At 25.3% G+C, this 21,171-nt stretch overlaps 1 protein-coding gene across 1 annotated transcript; it reads right to left on the reverse strand.

The window, feature by feature from the left end:
* Positions 1 to 1,864: 1,864 nt before the first annotated feature.
* Positions 1,865 to 15,854, reverse strand: LOC113559982 (piwi-like protein Siwi). Its single transcript, XM_026965774.1, has 15 exons — positions 15,792 to 15,854; positions 11,341 to 11,549; positions 11,088 to 11,273; positions 10,702 to 10,881; positions 10,056 to 10,211; positions 9,790 to 9,923; positions 7,746 to 7,851; positions 7,383 to 7,672; positions 7,052 to 7,206; positions 6,690 to 6,814; positions 6,447 to 6,612; positions 3,534 to 3,664; positions 3,251 to 3,420; positions 2,071 to 2,221; positions 1,865 to 1,997 (listed from the first exon to the last, which is right to left on the reverse strand). Exons 1-15 carry the CDS (start codon positions 15,802 to 15,804, stop codon positions 1,881 to 1,883), a joined length of 2,289 nt encoding a protein of 762 aa, XP_026821575.1. The 5' UTR covers positions 15,805 to 15,854; the 3' UTR covers positions 1,865 to 1,880.
* Positions 15,855 to 21,171: the final 5,317 nt, after the last annotated feature.

A 21,171-nucleotide genomic window follows, 5' to 3' on the forward strand; every position in this document is an offset into this window, starting at 1 on the left:
AAACGGCTGTGATGATCTAGATATGTCTTCTTTAAATGTACAAATAGAATATAACTATGCAACACCTGTAATTGGCAATATATCTGTTACAGGTGATCCAGAATTGGCGTACATTAGTGGTTATGTAGCGAGAAAAGCCTCTAGATTCACTAAAAGTCCAAATTGTCTTGATTCATTGACGACATCTCAAACATTGTCAAGAGATATTTTAGACATCTGCTTAAACCTTCTACAAATCTATTTAACCTCATTAAGTCATTGGAATCCGCAACTCTGAAAGTGATGGTTACAGAAGAATTAACCTCAGATACTACCTTCAAAGTTATTGAAACATTTGGAGAGGTTGGATCAGCACAATTAGTTGGATGTAGTAATATGCAACATAAGCATGGATTAACACCAGTTATAATCAATTTTTTTCAGTCACGAGGATGCATTTCATTTGTTCTTGTAACAATTTAATTGAAAACTCTAAAAAAGTTAAAACCAGATTTCATCGAAAGTCAACTAAATTAATTTAAATATTTTTATAAGCTCATTTTTAAAAAATTAAACAGTTAAATTACATAATAAGCTCAAAGCTGTATTAGATTATTTCACAAACCTACATAAATTATTTATTGAACATATTATTTGTTTATTGACAATGTCTGAGTAAATAATTATTAGAGTTAAGCCATTTAATATAATACTTCATTAATACATCAGTATATAAAATATATCATTAATTATGGAAGTATTTACCGTTATAACTAAGTTATTTTCTTCTTATGGCATTAAAATAATATTTTTACAGTTTTTTTTTATATTTTATTGAAGCATAACATTTATAATAATACATAATATATTATATTTTATTATATATATATTCAACCTAGCTGTAATATGAATTAGATTTAACAAATCATTGTTTTTGTTTTATTATTTATACTTGTGCTGCATATTTGAATTTCATTTTTAAAAAATTTTTTAACTCAAAGTGGTGTTTTGGACATACTTTTGTAAGACTATTACTTCTATTTTAAAAATACTATATTAATGTTCCCATTTAATTGGAGGTAATGATGTGTTTATCTAAAATACATTTTTATATGTATGATTAAAAATATTTACAAAGTATTTTATTTTGAAATTTGGATAATATCACCCCTTCAACATCTTGTTACTAAATAATCTATTTCTAACAGTTTTTAGAAGATGTGGAACATCCGGAAACGCATATACTTTTTTAGAACTGTTGTATGGCTTTTGAAAATAATTTTGAAAATTAACTTTTTTAGCTGACGCCTAGCTAGAACAATATCACTTACAATATAATTGTTAGTTAAATATTTTTTTTTTAAATATACCCCTAGAGTATTCTACATGGTACGGTTTGTTGGTACGCCATCATTTGTTAAACATACCTCATGTCCGCCTGCGTTTTCAATTAATATGATTGCTTTTATTAACAGTTTTGCAATATCAACACCTGCAAAAATATTTTGTGTATTCATTTTTATAATATTGTATTAATATGCATTGAATATAAATGCCTTGTACAGGCCCATAGCAATTGCTTAGAAAAAATAACAAACAATTATTAAACATTTAAAAATACTTGAAATTTTGTACAGAGGTTCCTTAAGCTATGTAAAGGCGCACTAATAATTAACTTTATCGGGCTGATTTATGAATCTAAACCATCCAGGGCATCACCCAAACACATACAAAAAATTTCATTGAAATAGTTCCAGCAGTATAGGAGGAGTTCAGTGACATAAACACATACAGTTGAATTATATATATAAAATAAAACATTTATTATTTAACTAGATAAAACAATGACTTAAAAAAATAATAAACAAAATAACATATGTAGCAACAAAAATTAAAACTATTTAAAAAAAGAATGGGAATCCATGTAACAATATGTTTTGAGTACTCTTGAGTGTATTTGCACTAAAATATGCCAACTTGTACGCCATTCGACATGGAGCAGGTACTCGTATGGTATGCTAGAAAGAGTAATTAAAAAACACAACAAAATATGTTAGTTTTTATGTTAATTGTTAATTAATTTATACTCACAGAACAATTGAAGTACATATGAGTTAACATGAAAGTAAACATTTGTATTTCATCGATTGTTAGATGAGGAAAACAATTATAAACTATACGATAGTAAGTTGGTTGTACTATCCCAGATTTTGTTGTATGTGAAATTAAGAGGAAGTCATACCTGTCACAGATAAAAAGTGCTGTTACAACTTTGTGCATTGTATTAAATATTAAAAAACAAACAAATATGATTAATGCAATTGAGATTTATAAAATGATTACTTACAATTGAAATTAATATATCAATAATATTTCTCATATAAATTTAAATAATATTTTTAAGCAATACATATTATAATTAAATATAATTTATCATTGTATAGCATACCTATTGATTATCTTAACACAATTATAAGATATTTATTTTACCATCAAACTTAAATATCATATTATACAACTAAATTATTATATACTCATAACCTCCACGATATTTGATTTATTATAATCTATCCTCAAACTTTCATAGTAAACATAATACTAATACAATATTATGCAACTGATAACAAACTTATAGATACATTTATTCGATGCAAAAAATTAACAGGTCTTATAAAACATATATATTATTTATTTGGTATTTAACTTCACAAATAATATTTTTTTTAAGTAATAACAATAGTCAATAAGTAGTAACAATATTATATATTTTTTAATAATGAATTTTGAATAATTTTTGCATATTTTAATTTTTTAGGTATAACTTACAAACCCTATTAATGACATTTTATACTCAAAACAATCTATTTACCAATATAAGAACTATTCTATATAACACCGCTATTTTTAACAGTTAAAAATAATTTAAAAAAAACAATCGAACCTTTAATTTAATATAAGAATTAAAATCAATAATATTATTACTTTTATAATTCATAGATCTAAAATCCTATTATTGTATTCCACAGGACCCTTTACATTTGATATAATTATTATAATTGAATTTTTAAATTAAAAAAAATATATTGTAAATTATTACAATTACCTATACATCTATGTATAAATAAAACTGATATATAAACTTGATATAATATTATGAAGAACATTGTTAGATAAACACTTATGACTTATTGGTCTCCAAAAGAACATATTATGCTCAGTGGGGTTCATTATTATGTTGAATTTAATAAAAATAAAAATATCCATTACTTACATAATCTCGTCAGTGATGCTAGTATCAACAATTGTCCCAATTGGAGGATTTCGATAATTTGTAGGACCATATTGACTGAACAATTTAGTTATATAATTTTTTTGTATTGTAATATATACAAAGGGAATAATATAATTTACTCCTCCACCAAAGAACTCATCACGTTGTTTCTATAAAAACAACATTTAACATTATTGTTTTTTTTTTTATGACTATTTATGAACAATAAATATAATATATACAAGTATATATTGAAACAAATTAAAAATATTAAACTACTAACCATTAATGATATAATCTCAGAAACACAAATAGAATTCATATTATTTATTGTATCAAATTCTAAACCATCTCTATATATAATTATCCCTGTAGGAAATGTTCCATTTTTGTCTTTGAACTTGTATATAGCTTCTAAAATAATAATAAATATAGTCAAATAAGTATATATTTTAAAATGAATTTCAAAACATTGTTATAAAATTATATTTGTTATAGTTTACTTTTTGATATAAATAACACATATGTAATATATATTATACAAAGATATTTTAAGGCAGTGGTTCCCAACCTATGGGCGGCGGTCAGCGTGAAACTGGGCGGTGGACCATATAATATTAACATTATACTGACATACATATTTAATAATATTTTATGCATTATATACATACGTATATAGGTATTCTATTAGTTATTAGTGGATCTTAAAATTTTTTTTTACAAAATTGGTGGTCTGCACAATTAAAAAGGTTGGGAACCACTGTTTTAAGAAAAATGTGAGATGCAGGAATTCAGATATGACAAAGTGACTTCAACCAGTGGTAGAGCGAACTTTTTTTTCTTATGAAACAACTACCAAAAAATACCCACTTCATTTAATTTTTACATTTTTTCACGATTTATCAATAATATAAATTAGGAATCGTAAGATACCTAATATTTACATCATTAAGTGTAACTATATGGGAGTACAAATTACAGATAAGTCTAACTGAGACTGGAGACTGGAGTAATTGGAATACCCACCCCTATTTTTGCATGAGGCGGCCGCCTCATAAAATATCTATTCACATCGCCACTGAGTGAAAAATGACACAAATTACTTAAAACAAGACTAGAAAGCAAGATTTGATTAAAAATAAGTGGCTGTTTGATTATATTTCTATATAATATATTATATTTATATTTAATGTTTCTTCATTTGTTTTACAACTATATCTTAATGCTTCATCTATACATGTTGTTACAACTTACTAATGTACAACATAGCAAATTTGTGTTCAGCAGAATCTATTTTATGTTGATAGCTTTAATATTAGAGTAGATTTACCTAATATTTAACTTAAAAGGTAGCAACATTATCTAAATCATTAGTCATCAGAAGTGACTGATGAGTTATATTAATATTATGATTTATTTTATTTTAAAAATATCAATACAAGCTTATTAGATTCCCAAAATAATATTCTGAACTTAAAGTTTGGTAATAGATAAATAGATTAAAATATTAAAAGTAATAACATAAAATGGATTCTGCTAAATACAAATATTGTTGTACATTAGTTAGATGAAAAAACATATAGGCGGATTTACTTTTTTTAAGGCTATGTTTAAAATTGAAGTATTATGCTTTTAAAAATTTATCACTTAATACTTTACTAAATAACTAAATAAGTACAAAGTATAACAAAAAGGCAAGAAAGTTAGAAAAACTAAATATTAACAGACATTTTAAAAATCATTACAACCAGGAGAATTTGCTAAGATTTCTATAAATGTAATACCTATCTATTTTGGTCATAGTTTCTACCAAGACCACAATATTTATAATTATTATAATTTATATAATTAGAATAACAAATTTATGAGTATAAATGTATTACAATATATATTTTTATATATTTATTTTATGTATCGACCAGCAACAAAATATGTTGGAAGGAAATTTAAATTTATGTTAGTCTAAAATTGAACTCTAATTATTTTCTTAATGTTGTACTTACATATTACATAATAATTTAAATGTTCTTAAAAAAAAATAATTTCAAAATAAAAATATTATTAACTGGTAATTAACAAACTAAAATATAAATCAATAGTTTTTAACAATTCTTTTTTTTTTTTTACTTATTTGAACCGTTTATTCCCACTTCCACTAACCTTGCCTCTCTATCAATAGTTCATCACCGATTCCTATAGCTTTAAATCTACTCTGATTCAGTTTCTCTACTACTGTGTTTGTTGTCCACTTAGTCTTGTTCGGTCTAGCTCATAAAACATATCCTACCAAGCTGTCTTCATCTTTTTAGAACACAAACAGTATTGTCTGTATCAAACTCATTAAGCAATTCCCTCAGTTCTGCATTTATCCTTCATTCATATTCAGTGTTTTCAGTATTCTTTTAGGGTTCATGAATATTTAGCTTTTTGGTTTTACTGATCTACATGACATGTACATAGTTACAACAAGTCAAACTAGTGTTTTGTATAACTTAATTTTTGTTTTCCACTAATGATTTAGGTTAGGATTTAGGTTGGTATTAAATTAGAAATATGCCAAAGTATTGATAACTGATAAACATTATATAAAAATATAGTATAAAGCTATAGTATTACTGTTTAATTTTTCTAATATTTTTATCTAAATATTTAAATTAATAGCTGATTACTAAAAATTTTGGAAGCAAATAAAGACATGCTTTAAGATTTTAATATATGTTTCTGTTTTTTATAGGTTTTTAAAAGAACGCTATACCCGCATGTGTTGTCTCTGTCTTACTAACGTACATCATAACAAATTTTCGTTCAGTTGAATACATTTTGTGATGTTAGCTTTAATATTAGAGTAAATTTACCTATTATCAAATTTAAAGTTAAGAATATTATCTAGACAATGACATATGATTTTATTGATTTTATCATTTTAAATTGAGTTATAGACTGGATTAAAGTTGTAATTTTTTGCATAGCTGTAACTCACTTTAAAATAATAATACCATTAAAAGCATAAGTCATTGCCTAGATAATATTCTTACTTTTAAATTTGATAATAGGTAAATTTATTCTAATATTAAAGCTAACATCACAAAATGTATTCTGCTGAACGAAAATTTGTTATGATGTAAGTTAGTAAGACAGAGACAACATATGTGGGTATGGCGTCCTCTTAAAAAATGATAAATTGTAATGTACATACTAGCAATAGTTGTTACAAAAAATTCTGAAATATAGATTTTATGTAGTAATTCCAGAAAACTGAAGTATCTCGTATAAGAATCATCCATTGAAGCCATTACTGCACAATAATATTTATGTTTATCATGTAAATCTTGGTAGATATCCAAACCAACTGCCATAAAGTTCTGAACAAATCAATTAAATTACTCTTTATAATATTTTACAATTTAATTTAAAAATATTATTTGTAAATTAAAAATACCTGCTTAGGGAATTGCAGCAACCAGGGTACTCCACCCAGCTTACAATTTATTCGTATGGCGGTTTTGAAACACTTTGAATTGTCGTTGGTTATAACTTGTTTCAAAGATATTAATTGTGATGGTACTGAAATTTTTTTTTACATTATATTAATTATAATTTATATTAACTATTTTCTACGCAAAAAAAATCATCATCTATTAGTGTAGTATATATTGTTTGAATTAGTAAAATAATAAGAGTAAGGATAATAGATATTAAAAATTATAGCATATGCAAAAAAAAAGACATGGTATACAACTAAAATAATAAATTTAAAAATAAATGATTTATTTTGATGAATACATTTTAAAATTTATTTACCTGCTGCTCCGATACACAACTTTCTATTTATTTTATTGCTAAGATCACTATGCAGTGACTTGACAACACATAAAATAAGTGTATGTACATTATTCTTTATAATGTCATCCAAATGATTCATGTATGTTCTTTGGCATGCGTCATTCATTTGTATTCTAAAACAATAAAAATAAATCAGTAATTTGCTTATACTCATACAGTTTAAAAGATGACTAATCGTGCAGATAAGCTAATTCCCCTAGCTACATAAATGGATGCTTAATCATCATATTAAAACCGCAGAAATATAGTACTTTATAGTTAATAAATTAAATAAATAATGGAAACTAACATTTCTGGTATTGGTAGATGAATTAGTATCATATCCGCTGCCAATCTTAGAAGCCCAATAAATTTTTTTACTTTTAAAAAATATTTACTGGGAGTTAAAATAACCCAGCTTTCAACTTTTGGAATAACTATCATTCCTAAGAACTGTATTTCTTTAGTCCAATTTCCTAGGGGTCCAATAGGGTACATTTCTGCAAGACTTTTCAAAAAGAAAGAAGGGAGTACACGTCCAGAGATTTTGATAAAGTGTTCGCCCAAATGTAAGTTCCATGTTTTTAATGTATCTATGAACTATAAAAAAGATATTATAAATAATTTAATAAATTAAAAGAGTAAATTTTTATATTTTAATAAATATATTTACCTTTGTTTTAGAATGCAATTTACTAAAAAATTGTTTATACTTGATCATTGTTTTACTTGGTCCATAATTTGTATACTGATTCAATTCTTTAACGAGTGTCTTATTTCTGTAATTTTCAAATAGTTAATAATTAATGAAAATGTAAAAAATAAAAAAGTATTTATAAATAATATTATAAATCAAATTCTTATGTGATGTCCACAGAAGCAAGATACACTTTATGACCCCAGTACCTACTCTACACCTTTTTGTATTTATTTGCAGAACACAAAAGTAGACTATTGAAGCATGAATACTCGATTTAATTTTTGAATACATGAATTTTGAGGATGTACAACACAACTTAAATTTTTTAATTAAATTTTCAACCACTTTTTTAGATTTAATTTTTATATTAGTTAAATTGTTCAAATAATTTAATGTATCAATTTATATTCTAAAAAACCTAAAAATGACTAAATTAGAGCTATTTAAAATTTAATGAAATTTTAATTTTATTTTTTTGTTCTAAACATCATGAGATACAATCAACATCATTATTCATTATTATTATAAATATTACTCTTTAGAACAAAATAATATACACATTTAAAAAAAAAAAAAACGTTCAACTTCTAATTTAATAAAATGTCTGATTTTAAATAGTTCTAATTTAGTCAATTTCAGATTTAGAATACAATTGTTAATACATAAAAATAACATGAAAAAATAAAAACAGTGCAAAATAGTATTATAGTGGTTCCTATTTCAAAAAAATGAAGTTAAGTAGCACATTAGTTATAAAAGTCATTGGGATTATGCTCTAAGTTTAGTTTATGTTCCTCAAACACAAATCACAAATGTATATTAATTACAGTTATAAAATATACCATATTTTCATAGGCAAACAGAATAATATGTTATTTTTATTTTTATTAAATATACAGGATAAACCCTTTTGAACATCTATACAATAAATTTACATTATACAATATGTACATACATTAATTATATAAATGATGACAACAATGTTCTAATAGCTATAAGGTTATTCTTTTAATATACAAAAAGATTTAAAAGAAATGAAGAATCTACATTGGCATTGGACATTATACTGATTGTCTGATAGGTTCATTTTTAAAAAAGTTGGTTGAGGCAAAGAGAACACAAAAAAGAGCTACAGATCAGAAGGAATGTTGAGACTTATATTTGAATTAATTGATATAATAGAATATAGAATAAATATTTATAATATAAATAAAAATTACTTAAATTATGTAAACTATAATTTTTGTATTAAATATTTACTCATAGATACTTATGACAATAGGAAATAATTCATAATCATGATCAATTCAATTCTCGAACAATGAAAGCATGTCATTTGTTTATTAAATACGGCAAATAATTATATTTATTAATGAAGCATATATTCAAATAATAAGATACTACTCTTGTTCATCATAAACAGTATATCTCAAAAGTCTTGTATTACTCTAAGTATCTCTGTGTGATTGTGTCAACTATATATTTAAATATCAGTTTTTTAACAGTAATATATACTTCATCCATAAAGAGATCAGAACCATGTTACACTATTACGAGTATTGAAAGTGTGTGTCACTCCGTCAACAATCCCCAATCTGTGACTAAATTATTTGATATATTTTATGAATTAAAAATACATACTGATTGCGCTGACTGTTAAAATATTTATACAACATAAAAATGTGATACTATATAACTCCCCACTAATCTGAAGATACAGTAAGTAAAGTAAGTGTCCCTTAGCCTATATATGTAAGCAGATGGAACGATGAGTTTATTTCTATCTCACAGTCTTGGTTTTTTGACAAATAAACAAAATATAAAAAATGTCCAGTTTAATAGTCTATATTGTTTATATGATTTATTGATTTACAACAGATATAATTAAAATGAAATAGGACTTTAAGACACACTAATATTTATTATTTTTTCAGTATAAAAGTTTAATTTTGAATTCAATTTAAACAATACTTTATGCTTATTAATATTATAATAATATATAACTTTAATTACCTACCCTATAATCTTAGTAAGTTTAGTTAGAATACATAACTCTGGAACAAGGTATACTGTTTTTAGTGAACCATTTTCATCATGTTTTGTAGTTTTTAACATTGGTTGTTTGGCATCTATGATAGTTATGTTCCATTTCTAAAAATAAAAATTAATTACGAGTTTAGTATAAACTTAAAAGTACTGTATTATACAATAATTCAAATAATTGACAGAATGACAGCAAGTATAATAAAGTACAAAAATCATATTGTAAAATAGTTTAACTACTTGTTTATAATAATCCATGTATGATATCTTTGATCCATCTTCAGTAATAAATGTAGAATAAATATTTAAATTCTCATTGACACCACGGATTTTGTACAGTTTATTATTATGTGATGTCAGAACTACAGTACCAATTATACTAGCTTTAAAATTGTTCTGAAAAAATCCACAAGAATACTTCTAAATAATTTATTATCCTATGATCTACCAATTCTACCATATGTAACATTAAATAATAAATGAAGTTTATTTATTTTAAAAACAACAGTAGTGACAAACCTTTTTGAGCCAAAATTCTGTAACCAGTTTTTAAAAAAATAAAGTATTTATAAAAGTTTTTATATCATCTCTAGAAATTAGTTATAAAATTTAAAATTGTTATAATTATTTTTTATTAAATGCAAGATTTAAAAATTAAATTAAAATAATTTGGTGAGTCTTTAAATTTGGTCAACATGCCAATCTTAGGATTGCTTTCCATAGGTTTGACACACCAATGGATATTATAAATATATATATTATACAAAAATTTATATAGATTATATAAATATTCATACTTCATATTTTCAAGAACAGTCTTGAATGTCAAATATACTGAGTATAGAATATAAATACATATTATGTAGATAGGATTATAATTACTTACTATTAAACTAGGGACTCTATTTCTGCTATTTCCACAACTCACTCGTAAGAAATCTAAAACAGTTTCTGTAGTCTCAATCTTATTTGTTAGTCCGATACGTAATAGAAGTTGACCTTCAACTTCGCTAAGTCCAAATTCGTAACCAGGCAAATATTTTATCCCAAGTCTTGTATTAGTTACCTAGGAGTATTAAAAAAAAAATGTAGGTAATAGCTATGCTGTACAGTAGAAGTTGAGTGTATCTCATCAATATATGTACCAAATTTTAATTTAATAATAAATTAATTTATACTTAATTAATTTATAATTTATTTTTAATAAATAATAATTTAATTTTTCAGTAATTATGCAATATTAACTTTAAAAATATAAATATGAATATTTACTATAGCTTCTGGATTATAGTATCTGGATTCAACTCTCGTATAATTTGAATGACAAAAACAATTAAGTAAAAATTTCATTAAAATTGGTACTCTTATCAAATCACTTTCTTGAATTTCACCAATATGATTTATAGTGATCATTACTAATGAACCATCAGGACCACCGTAATCATACAGAATAAATTTCTATAAAAAAATTGATAAAAAAAATTATTTCTGCAAAATATTGTAAAAAAATATTATTAAGACTTACTTCTAGTACATATTTTACAGAGGTGTACAAATGATATCCATAAAAAACAAATTCTCTCAAGATGGATTTATGTTTATTTAATATTTCGTTTTGAATATTTGTCTGGATATTTGGATTGAAATGTACTCTGTATTTTTGCAACTTCCAATCTGGATTGAAAAATAATTTGATACAATTTACTACTAACTCTACTGGTGTTCCAATAGTTCCTAAAAAAAAAAAAAACAGTAAAAATTATTGATTTGTTTCCTTTTTGTAGATTATAGTGATTGTGGTAGTTAAACCTCAAATACTTTTAACATTTAAAAAATATAAATACCAGTCATAATAGGTATCTAGATATGCACTCAAAATAAATACAACATAAAAAAATGCAAAAAAGCGGCTTAAAAGTTTTTAAAATAGGTGTACAAAAAAAAAAAAAAATGTTTTAACTATTATTATAAAATTAATTGCTATAGCTGCATGTTTTGAATGATTATTATAAAATATATTATTTCATAAAAATGCCAAGCCTTATATTTATAAATAGTAAAATTGTGACAATTTTCATTAATTTAAAAAATAACTAGGTAAGACAATTATTTAAATCTTAGCTTAATGAGGTGATGTGCATAATTTGGAATATTTTTAAGTACTATCTACATAATATATTATATATTAGTATTTTTTTTACCTAATACTTAAACCTAACTTTATAATTTAAGATATATTCACATTTGGATTATTTTATTCCGTGTATTAACTAATTGACCTTTCATTTAATTGATATTTGTTTATTAATAGAGCTCGCTATAACAAAATAAAGTTTGCAGTTGGCGTCATTACAAAAAACTAATGTAAAAACCTATGTAATGACTTAATATAAATTAATCATGCTCTCGTGATGTCTTCGATATAATATACAGAATGATGTTTTTCTTAATTTAAGAACATATTTAATGAAAACTTGGATGCATTTTCATTTAAAAATGTATACAAGTCTTTAGTAGTCAACTGTAAATCTCCTGGTATTACATAAAAACATTTAAAAATTTGTTTTCATTTCTTTAAATTTATTTTTCTTAGGATTTTTTTATCTAGCTGTTGAATACTTTTAATTCCATGTACAATGCAATAGAAAATTAGTAAAACTAGCTCACTAATTAAGTAGATAATAAATTTTTAATTAATATTAAATATTTTACATTTTTCATATAGTTTAAAGCTTTTTTCGATTTAATAAGTATAAATTGTATTTTACATCTGTATATTTTGCATATTTAAATGTACATATTGTATGTATGCTGTATAGATATTTTGAATCTTTCTAGTGTACCTATGTATATAGTTTTCAACTTTATTTTTTAAGCATCAACATATATTTAAAAGATATTCTATGAAAACCAAAAATCTAATATTTATGTCTAGATATCTTTGATATTACCAATTGGCAATTACGGTTCATGAGCTGAGTATCCAATATCTATTATCGTGGGTACCTACAAGTATGGTACATAGTGGAAAGCTAATGATTACGGCAGCTATATTGTGCAATATAGACGGCCCTCGAGCATTATAGGTAATGCGCAATACGTTAAGACACTCATCGTAAGCGGTGTGACAATAGTGTAATAATAAAACGAGGTATCTCTATTTTCTATATTGAAATTAACAATCATTACCGTCTCAGATTTCTCCCAGTGAACGGTTCATGCTAATCACTAATGAAATAGAAAATAATGATAAAAAGAATAAACACAATAAATAAACGTACGCCGTGTTACTGGTGGCGGTGACGAAACGTTGCAGCGTACGTGATATATTGCCAAAATGACACCGTTGAACGGCGGGGCGACTGTCGCGCGTCGTGACGGTACAAAGCGGCGGCGGACGCGCTAACCGTCGACTATAATACGTCGTCGCACAACGACGGGCGACGCGAACGATAAATCATGACAAAGTGAAACTGTTAAAATACCTAACACTACATGAGGACATTTACACAACACACGCAGTCGCTAAGAAATAGGGATCACGACGTTATGTGAGTTATCACGACATAACGGTTAATACCACAGCTGTAGATAATACTATACTACTTACTATAATAAAAGTACTTGGGGCCGCAGAGAGTAATCGAGCCCCCTCCCCCGGAGGTCAATTTTTATATTTAAGTAAAAATTTGGTAAAATACAGAAACTGGTTGCTTTTGCGGAGCCCGGGCCCCAGGGCTACAGCCACGGCTGCTCCTCCACGCCCCCGCAACAGGTCGGGCCTGATAATACTATCTACAGCCGTAGGAAATCTATACCCGATCGCGGGAATACAAAACGAGGCAGTTCCGAAATGATAAAATGTATTACATTATTTAACGATCGTAAATAATAATCTTTTAATACCACAATAATAACCTTGGAAAATGTTTGAATTATTATGATTTTTTGGGTACCTACATGTAAATTCCAGTGTTGTTAAGGAACGATTCCATTATTTCAAAAGGAATTTGAAATTGAATTAATTCCTTAACTTTAGGGAATAGGAACGTAAATATTATAATTCTTTTGTTCTTCTCAAAAATGTTTTAAAAATTATTTGGAGAGAAAAATTGCATTTTCTTATCATGTTTTTAATCTATATAATAGATGAGACTACCAATTTGTATTCACATATGACTTGATGTTCTGGTTAGCAGTTAATCATGCTGGTTAGTGTCTAGTGATTAAATGATTATAGTAATTAATAACTCATGAATCGTTTATTTAAGTTATAAAATAAATTATACTTTAAATGAAATGTAGAATTATTCAAACAGTAAAAGTCAAGAAATATCATCATTATTTATGTATTCAATAGTTTTAAAGCTATTCTTGGAATACAACGCTGCACTACCATCAAGTGCACCCGTAGTAATACTTTTTTCAACTGTTTCCATAGTGATGACTGTTAAACGATTCAAATTAAGTGATAATCTCTTTGAACAATGTGTAATTTTAAAATAAAGTAAGGTATATACCTAATATTGAAATTGAACTGTGTTTTTACTTATTTATTATACATTTTTATAATAATAAACTATAAGTCTATAAAGTATATTGAAATTTACATTAATTTTTATATTTATAATAAAAATTGTTGTGGTGTTTTGAGTAAATGTATAGTACCTAGGTATAATGTATATTTATTATTTACTATTTAAAAAATATTTGAAATAATCTTCTGTGCCCATTAATTATATTTAAAATTAAAATATTTAGGATGTAGATAGAATAAAATAATTTTATTAAGTATTAATGTAAATTAAAAAGAAGAACCAGATACTTTTGAGGAACAAAGAAAAGAACGAGTTCCTTTTTTATAGGAATGAGGAATTGAAGAGTTCCTTTAAATATTAAATGAACAAGGAATTGAATTAATTCCTGTTTATACTAGAAGAACGAGGAATTGAATGGATTCCTATAAAACAGAAACTTAAACAAAAATTGGACTAAATTACACATATTGGTCGATTTTAGTATCAGATTTATAATATATAAATTTTTTTGGTACATTTTTTTACCTGAAAAATAAATGTAAACTACAATGTAAATTCTGAAGTAAAAAAAAATCAAATAAAAATTGATACATACAATTTTACATAATACATTTAAAAGAAATCTAAAGGTTATTTTATTTGTTTCAATATTGGTAAGTACCTGGTTAATATAATAATTAAACATGTATAAAATATTTTTGAAGTCTTTGATCATTTTGTTTTTAAACAATTTTTATTTCTTAGTTATAGGCCTATAGCATATCTAATAATTATATTCTAATGATTCTGTAGTTACATCATGATTCCTTAACAATTAATTGATATATTATATAAATCAAAATATTATGATAGGTAAATTTAAAAGTTCCGGTTAATTAATCAACATCCATTTAACTTTTTCTCAAGAAAAATTTGTTTATCAATTAATCTCAATATAATTAACAATTGCATTATTTTGTTTAATTTGCTTATTTAATACTATAGTTCAATAGATATGATATAAATATAATTTAAGTTTGATTTGTTTTATTATAGTCACTATATAAATTGTATTATGTTTACTATTTAGTAAACATAATTGATTAATGGTTAGTTATTGATTATCTTAATTATTTTGAACTTGGGAAAATAAGTTAATTGATAAAATATTTTTAATTAAATAGTTTTGTTAGCTATTTAAATATTGCATTTACCTAGATGGAAAATGTTTATTTTGATGGAAGAGGTTGTTGTGACTTTGAATGTGCGTTAAAATATTAAATAAACATAAATTTGAAAATAAATTTAATTACATAAAATAAGTAAATAAATAAATTCATTATTTTTTATAATCTGTAGTATTTTCTGTGCTAGTTGGTAATGTTTAAACGTTCAAAGTTATTATAATTGATTTAAATATTACAGGAAAATTGAATGTTAAAAAACATTTAATACCTACCCGCAGAACGCATACGACGTATCTCTTCAGATACATAAGCAGCAGCAGAAGATAGTTGATATTCGTCAGCTTCTTGTTCTGAATCTTGATCACTTTCATCATGCAGTGGTCCAAAAACAATTGGACCTAGATCATGAGCACTTACAATGGTTTCAATGGTTTCAAGCGGATTTTGATCCATGATTACTTTAACAAAATGAAAAAGACACGAAAATTATTTATAAATATTTTAATATATTCTGGTAAGTCGATAAGTATAAGTAGTATAACTCGTTCAGTTCATCATAGCATTCGGAAACCATTATTATTTAAAAACAAATAGTGTTTGGAATATTATAATGAAAAAATAGTCTTCTGATCATTTTTTTTTTTAAATCTTAACGATCGTCCAGTGCCAAGATAAACTGACTTATAATTATCATATAAAATCAATCAATTTGCATTATTCTTAATCAAATATTATTATACTATAATTCTATTGTCTGTCGTAATTGATTTAGTTATCTACCAGATTTGATAAACACTTTCTATCATAACTATTACAATAAGTAACTAATATAATGAAGGAATTGTAATGATTTTTAATAATTACCTACTTCGTTTATTTTAACGGCGATGAACACCTGGCTTCGATAAATTCTTCTGGAAAATTACGTAGGTTTTACGTAGTCTATACTACAGTATAGGTGTGCACGAAATAGACTGATACTGACTGTATACTGTCTGCCGTCTGGACGCCCGATTCATGGCGTTACTAGCGAGTCACCACCCGAGTAAAAATGTGAATTATACAATTGGTGGGGATGGTTACTTTGTTCATTGTATTCAGTTTCTTGGAAATGTTTTCGAGACAAAATTCCAACGCCATTTGTGGTGTATAGGAGCCTACTCGTGGGGATGTTTTATAACAATACCAACACGCACACGACGATTTGAGTAGAAAGCAGTTTATACATGAACCGTGTACCTATACAGGGTGATTCATTTTTATTTTTTCAAAGCATTTTGTTTCATGCTCTTCTCAAACTGTATTAAACATTTATTTTTTTTACCATTTTATTGAATAGTGTTTCACTATCAACTTTTGAAAAATTAAAATGTTATATAGTTTTAGAAAAGCATGAAATATAAAAATATTTTGATAAAAAAAATGAAAACAGTTAATACTTTTTGAAAAAATAAATGTTTAATTATATAATAGAATCACTCTGTATAAGGGTGTGACACGATTGCGCCCACCCTTACCTTTTTACATGCGAAAAACACAACACGATTGACCTTGAGCAAATATAAATTACTTAAATTATATAAGTTGTTGAACAAAAAAATACTATGACAAATGCCTATAATGCCATGTATTAATAAAGTACAGTCGAAATTGGTTAACACAAATTTTTAACTTTGACTTCAAGTTAACCAAGTCCAACTGTTTTTTTAAATAGTGTATTGTAAAATTTTTAAAAGGGCAATATCTACTAATATTATAGGCTCGAGCACAATCATGGTGTTTTTGATGTGTACATGACATTCTTAAATGACATCATTCTATAAATTTGTGCGATACGGAGAGCGTTACCACGACGTCATGAACCACCTGTAGGTTACCTACCTAATAAATCATATAGATAAAACCAATATTGGTAAATTAGTTAGTACTTTAGAAGCCATGATATATATATATATATATATACATTTCAGATGTATTCGCATGCAGTGGAGATACTCGTTCATCGTGAAGGCTACCGGTACCAATATGACAGACAGCGGATAGCGATACAGACATTTTTACAGGTAAAAAGAATGGGCGAGCGTAATCGCGTTTCACCGCTATTAGACTATCACAAGACTAAATCGCAACCGCATTTAACAAGAAAAAAAGAATACAAATTCAAGGCCAGAGTATTATTATATTGTAGGTACTAGGTATATACCTAATATATTAAATACTAATAGAAGAGAGAATTATTCGTATTAAATATTATTCTTATCACTATAAATTGACAATATACATCAGGGACGTAGCCAGGATTTTATTTCGGAGGAGGAGGTCAAGTCAAAATAATTATAATATTAAGTAATTTTAACCATTCTTATTAGTTAAGCAAAAAATTAAATTCGTAATGACGTACAGAATGCTATATTATGTACATATTGGAAAAAAAAATATTTTTGTAATTCAATAGGTGAAATATATAAATATAAAGTATTAATTATTGTATCATAATAAATATATATTTATTTGTGGTTTATTTGTGAAAAAAAACGTAGTTCCAATACCACAAACGACAATACGGCATAAACTATTGTAGGTACTTACATACTATATGCTTGTTTTAAATAAGAAAAATTATTGCTATATTTCTATAGCTTCTGCTGATAGATTCAATACATGTCTGACTTTTATGATACGCTGTGTACATTGACAATAACTGAAATCTAATTCCGTTAACAGATGAACACCGGATGACGGGTACTATGGACCTGCTATTTGTAAATATAACTAACTGTTAATAAACATTTGTATAATAATTATTAATTTATTAATTTGATTAACGTCTTAATTCCGCCGAGAATAGTAATCATCAAGACGTCGGATAAAGGTCAATATTGATAATAAGTGACTTAGACTCGGGGGTTTCCAACCTAAGGATTACATAAATTAATATTTTAGCAACATCATTCATCATATTAAATTAGTGAATCGCGCGGCGGCTTAGGTAGTTAGGTCTTATGTATAACTAATATACAAGATATCGCATGCACATTGAAAATATCACAGATTGTCGGCTGTAGAATTCTTTGGTAAACAAAAATTAAATTTTAATATTCTTTAATAATTAAAGAATGTTTAATAACGGTGATAATAAAACCGTAATACACCGTACTTTAACGCAATGTGGTTGTATAATTTGTATAATTGTATATTATTATTCAGATAATTAGTATAGGTACGTTTGTCTCCTTTGGTAACACGATTATAAGTACCTACTGTGTAAGATTGTGTACGAAAATTAATGCAACGTTACCAACTATTGAACTATTTAATACAATATTTTTAATTTTAAAATAAAACTAAACAAACAATTTAACAGTTGATCATATCATTTTTTAATAATTCATATTTTCAAATATTTAAATATAGTAAATTTATTGTTAAGACATCAAATTTATTATTATAAAATATAAATATACAATACGATATTGCTAGCTTAAGATATTTACATCTCTCGTCTGTAACTATAAAATTACAAATTATTCTTAAATATTAAGTTATATTATTTTAAGTTTGACTGTTATATTCAAATTAAATATGCTTTTTTTGCCCATTTAAAAAAAAATCAATTAAGTTAGGTACTAAATACACACTTTTTAAAATCGCATACATTGATATATTAATAAATAAAAAGTTATGTATTGTTAGACATAGCACTTAAATAAAAGAAAACGGAGGAACATTTAAGTCTTACTGTAGTACATTTGTAATGATAATAGTAGATATATTTTTAATTATTTATTTAGAAATATCAGTGACGTTGAAGTCCAAAATTTTACCTACAACATTAGATAAAATTTTGACACCCATCTAGGTTAGGTTAATGTAAATTTGATCACTCAATGAAAAAGGTGATCCTTTACCTATTAACTTTACCTATGACAATTGCATTGGTAACTACATATTTTGGCGCTACTGAGAAATATAACATATTATACCTAAAATATTTTTAGCAAATACTTTCCTGAAAATATTATTTATAAAAATATAAATGGGTGATCGAGTATGATAGAGCCACCATTGTGTTGAAGATACTTAAGTATTCGTGAAAAGAATTCATGAATAAATAATGTAAATACGTGTTATTTATCTAATAATGAAATACGCGGTAGGTATAACAAAAAATAATTTAAGCAAAGATATTTTATCATATTAAACTACTAGAAAAAAATGTTATCTATTTCAAGGCACCAAAACCTTATTTTCGTAAAAAAATTTTAAGTACTTACAGTTGTATTACAGTTATAATATAGTTGCGAATTCTGCGAATATATAATATACTATAAACAATACTTATTTTTAAATTCATAACATGAAATAAATTAATAGTTAATAACTACAATATAGTTATAATATACGTCAGGTAATACTATAGGCCAACTATAAGAAAGTCGTGAGGACGACCTGGTTTTATTCGACATCTTAGTTGTTGAGTGCATAAATGGGCACAAGTAAATTCCGCCAGGTGTACCTAACTTTTTTTAGTGCAAACTCCAACAGGAAAAAAACAGGTAAAATAAATTCATATAAACTACATCAGAAAAACAAATCAGGTAACAGTATAAAATTAATACCTATTACCTATAAAGTATTGTTACAAGAAAAAAACCATCATTTTTATAATAATCGTCCACATCAACCCTATCACTCCTATTATCCTACTATATACTACTATACTAGACAACTAGACATATTATATAAGTGCTGTTGATTTATTATATTTACGTTTATTTGTATCACTTGTAATTTGTATATATAATGTACACGTGTGAAGCGTGAATGACGAAAAAAATAACAAAACATAATAATAATATTGCTTATAAGCATGTATTCAAAAACTCAAAATATTCGCAACTGTTATGACACACCCGTAAAACGCACGGGAGTTTATGACGTTTATGTCCTTCCCGATGGACACGGGGAATTAACAGTAGGTATCATTACATTGTAATATTCACGCATCACGCCGACAACGTTAACTTATCAAATAAAAATATACTATTCATTATTAAAAACAAACTTAAATAGATCATTTAAAAAAGTGTTTCTATAATTACTACAAAATATAAGTTAAAACCAATAACAAAATGGAACATTTTTTAATAATGTAAAAAAAGCAATTTAAATGTTGACTTCGTTCACTCCTGTTGTACTTGTGGAAAGATATATTCAAATTCTAAGTAAAAAAATCATACAATTTTGAAATTGATTTGTAGGTACTACTTAGACATTTCAAAAAAAAATTATTCTGGGAGTGAAAAGGTTAAAATAAAAGTTACTCGTAATATAACAAACAATATATAAAACATAAAAACAAAAATGAAGTAAATTAATTTAATAATTAATAATATAAAATTACTAACCTATAATAGTATAAATTTGATATAATACAACAAAAAATTTTAATATAATAATTAATAAATTAATAATATGACTTGTCCACGTTAAAAAATAGTTAAGTATCTATACTTAATATTCCAAAAAATAAACAAAATTTAAATAAAAATAATAATTGTCTGAACAAATCAATCATACAAATTTTAATATGTGTCAAGTTATCATAAAATGTATAGTTGTATTATACTATAATATTCTGATTTATGAACT

Source organism: Rhopalosiphum maidis, chromosome 3 (assembly GCF_003676215.2).
Source record: "Rhopalosiphum maidis isolate BTI-1 chromosome 3, ASM367621v3, whole genome shotgun sequence".
Lineage (NCBI taxonomy): Eukaryota > Metazoa > Arthropoda > Insecta > Hemiptera > Aphididae > Rhopalosiphum > Rhopalosiphum maidis.

What these genes read in the sequence shown, in the direction of transcription:
- LOC113559982 (XM_026965774.1), bottom strand. An exon ending in TTTTGTAACAACTATTGCTA is followed by an intron (nt 3,665 to 6,446) that starts GTATGTACATTA and finishes TTATTATTTTAG; the next exon opens with AAGCTATATACAAGTTCAAA. An exon ending in CTGAGATTATATCATTAATG is followed by an intron (nt 3,421 to 3,533) that starts GTTAGTAGTTTA and finishes TTGTTTTTATAG; the next exon opens with AAACAACGTGATGAGTTCTT.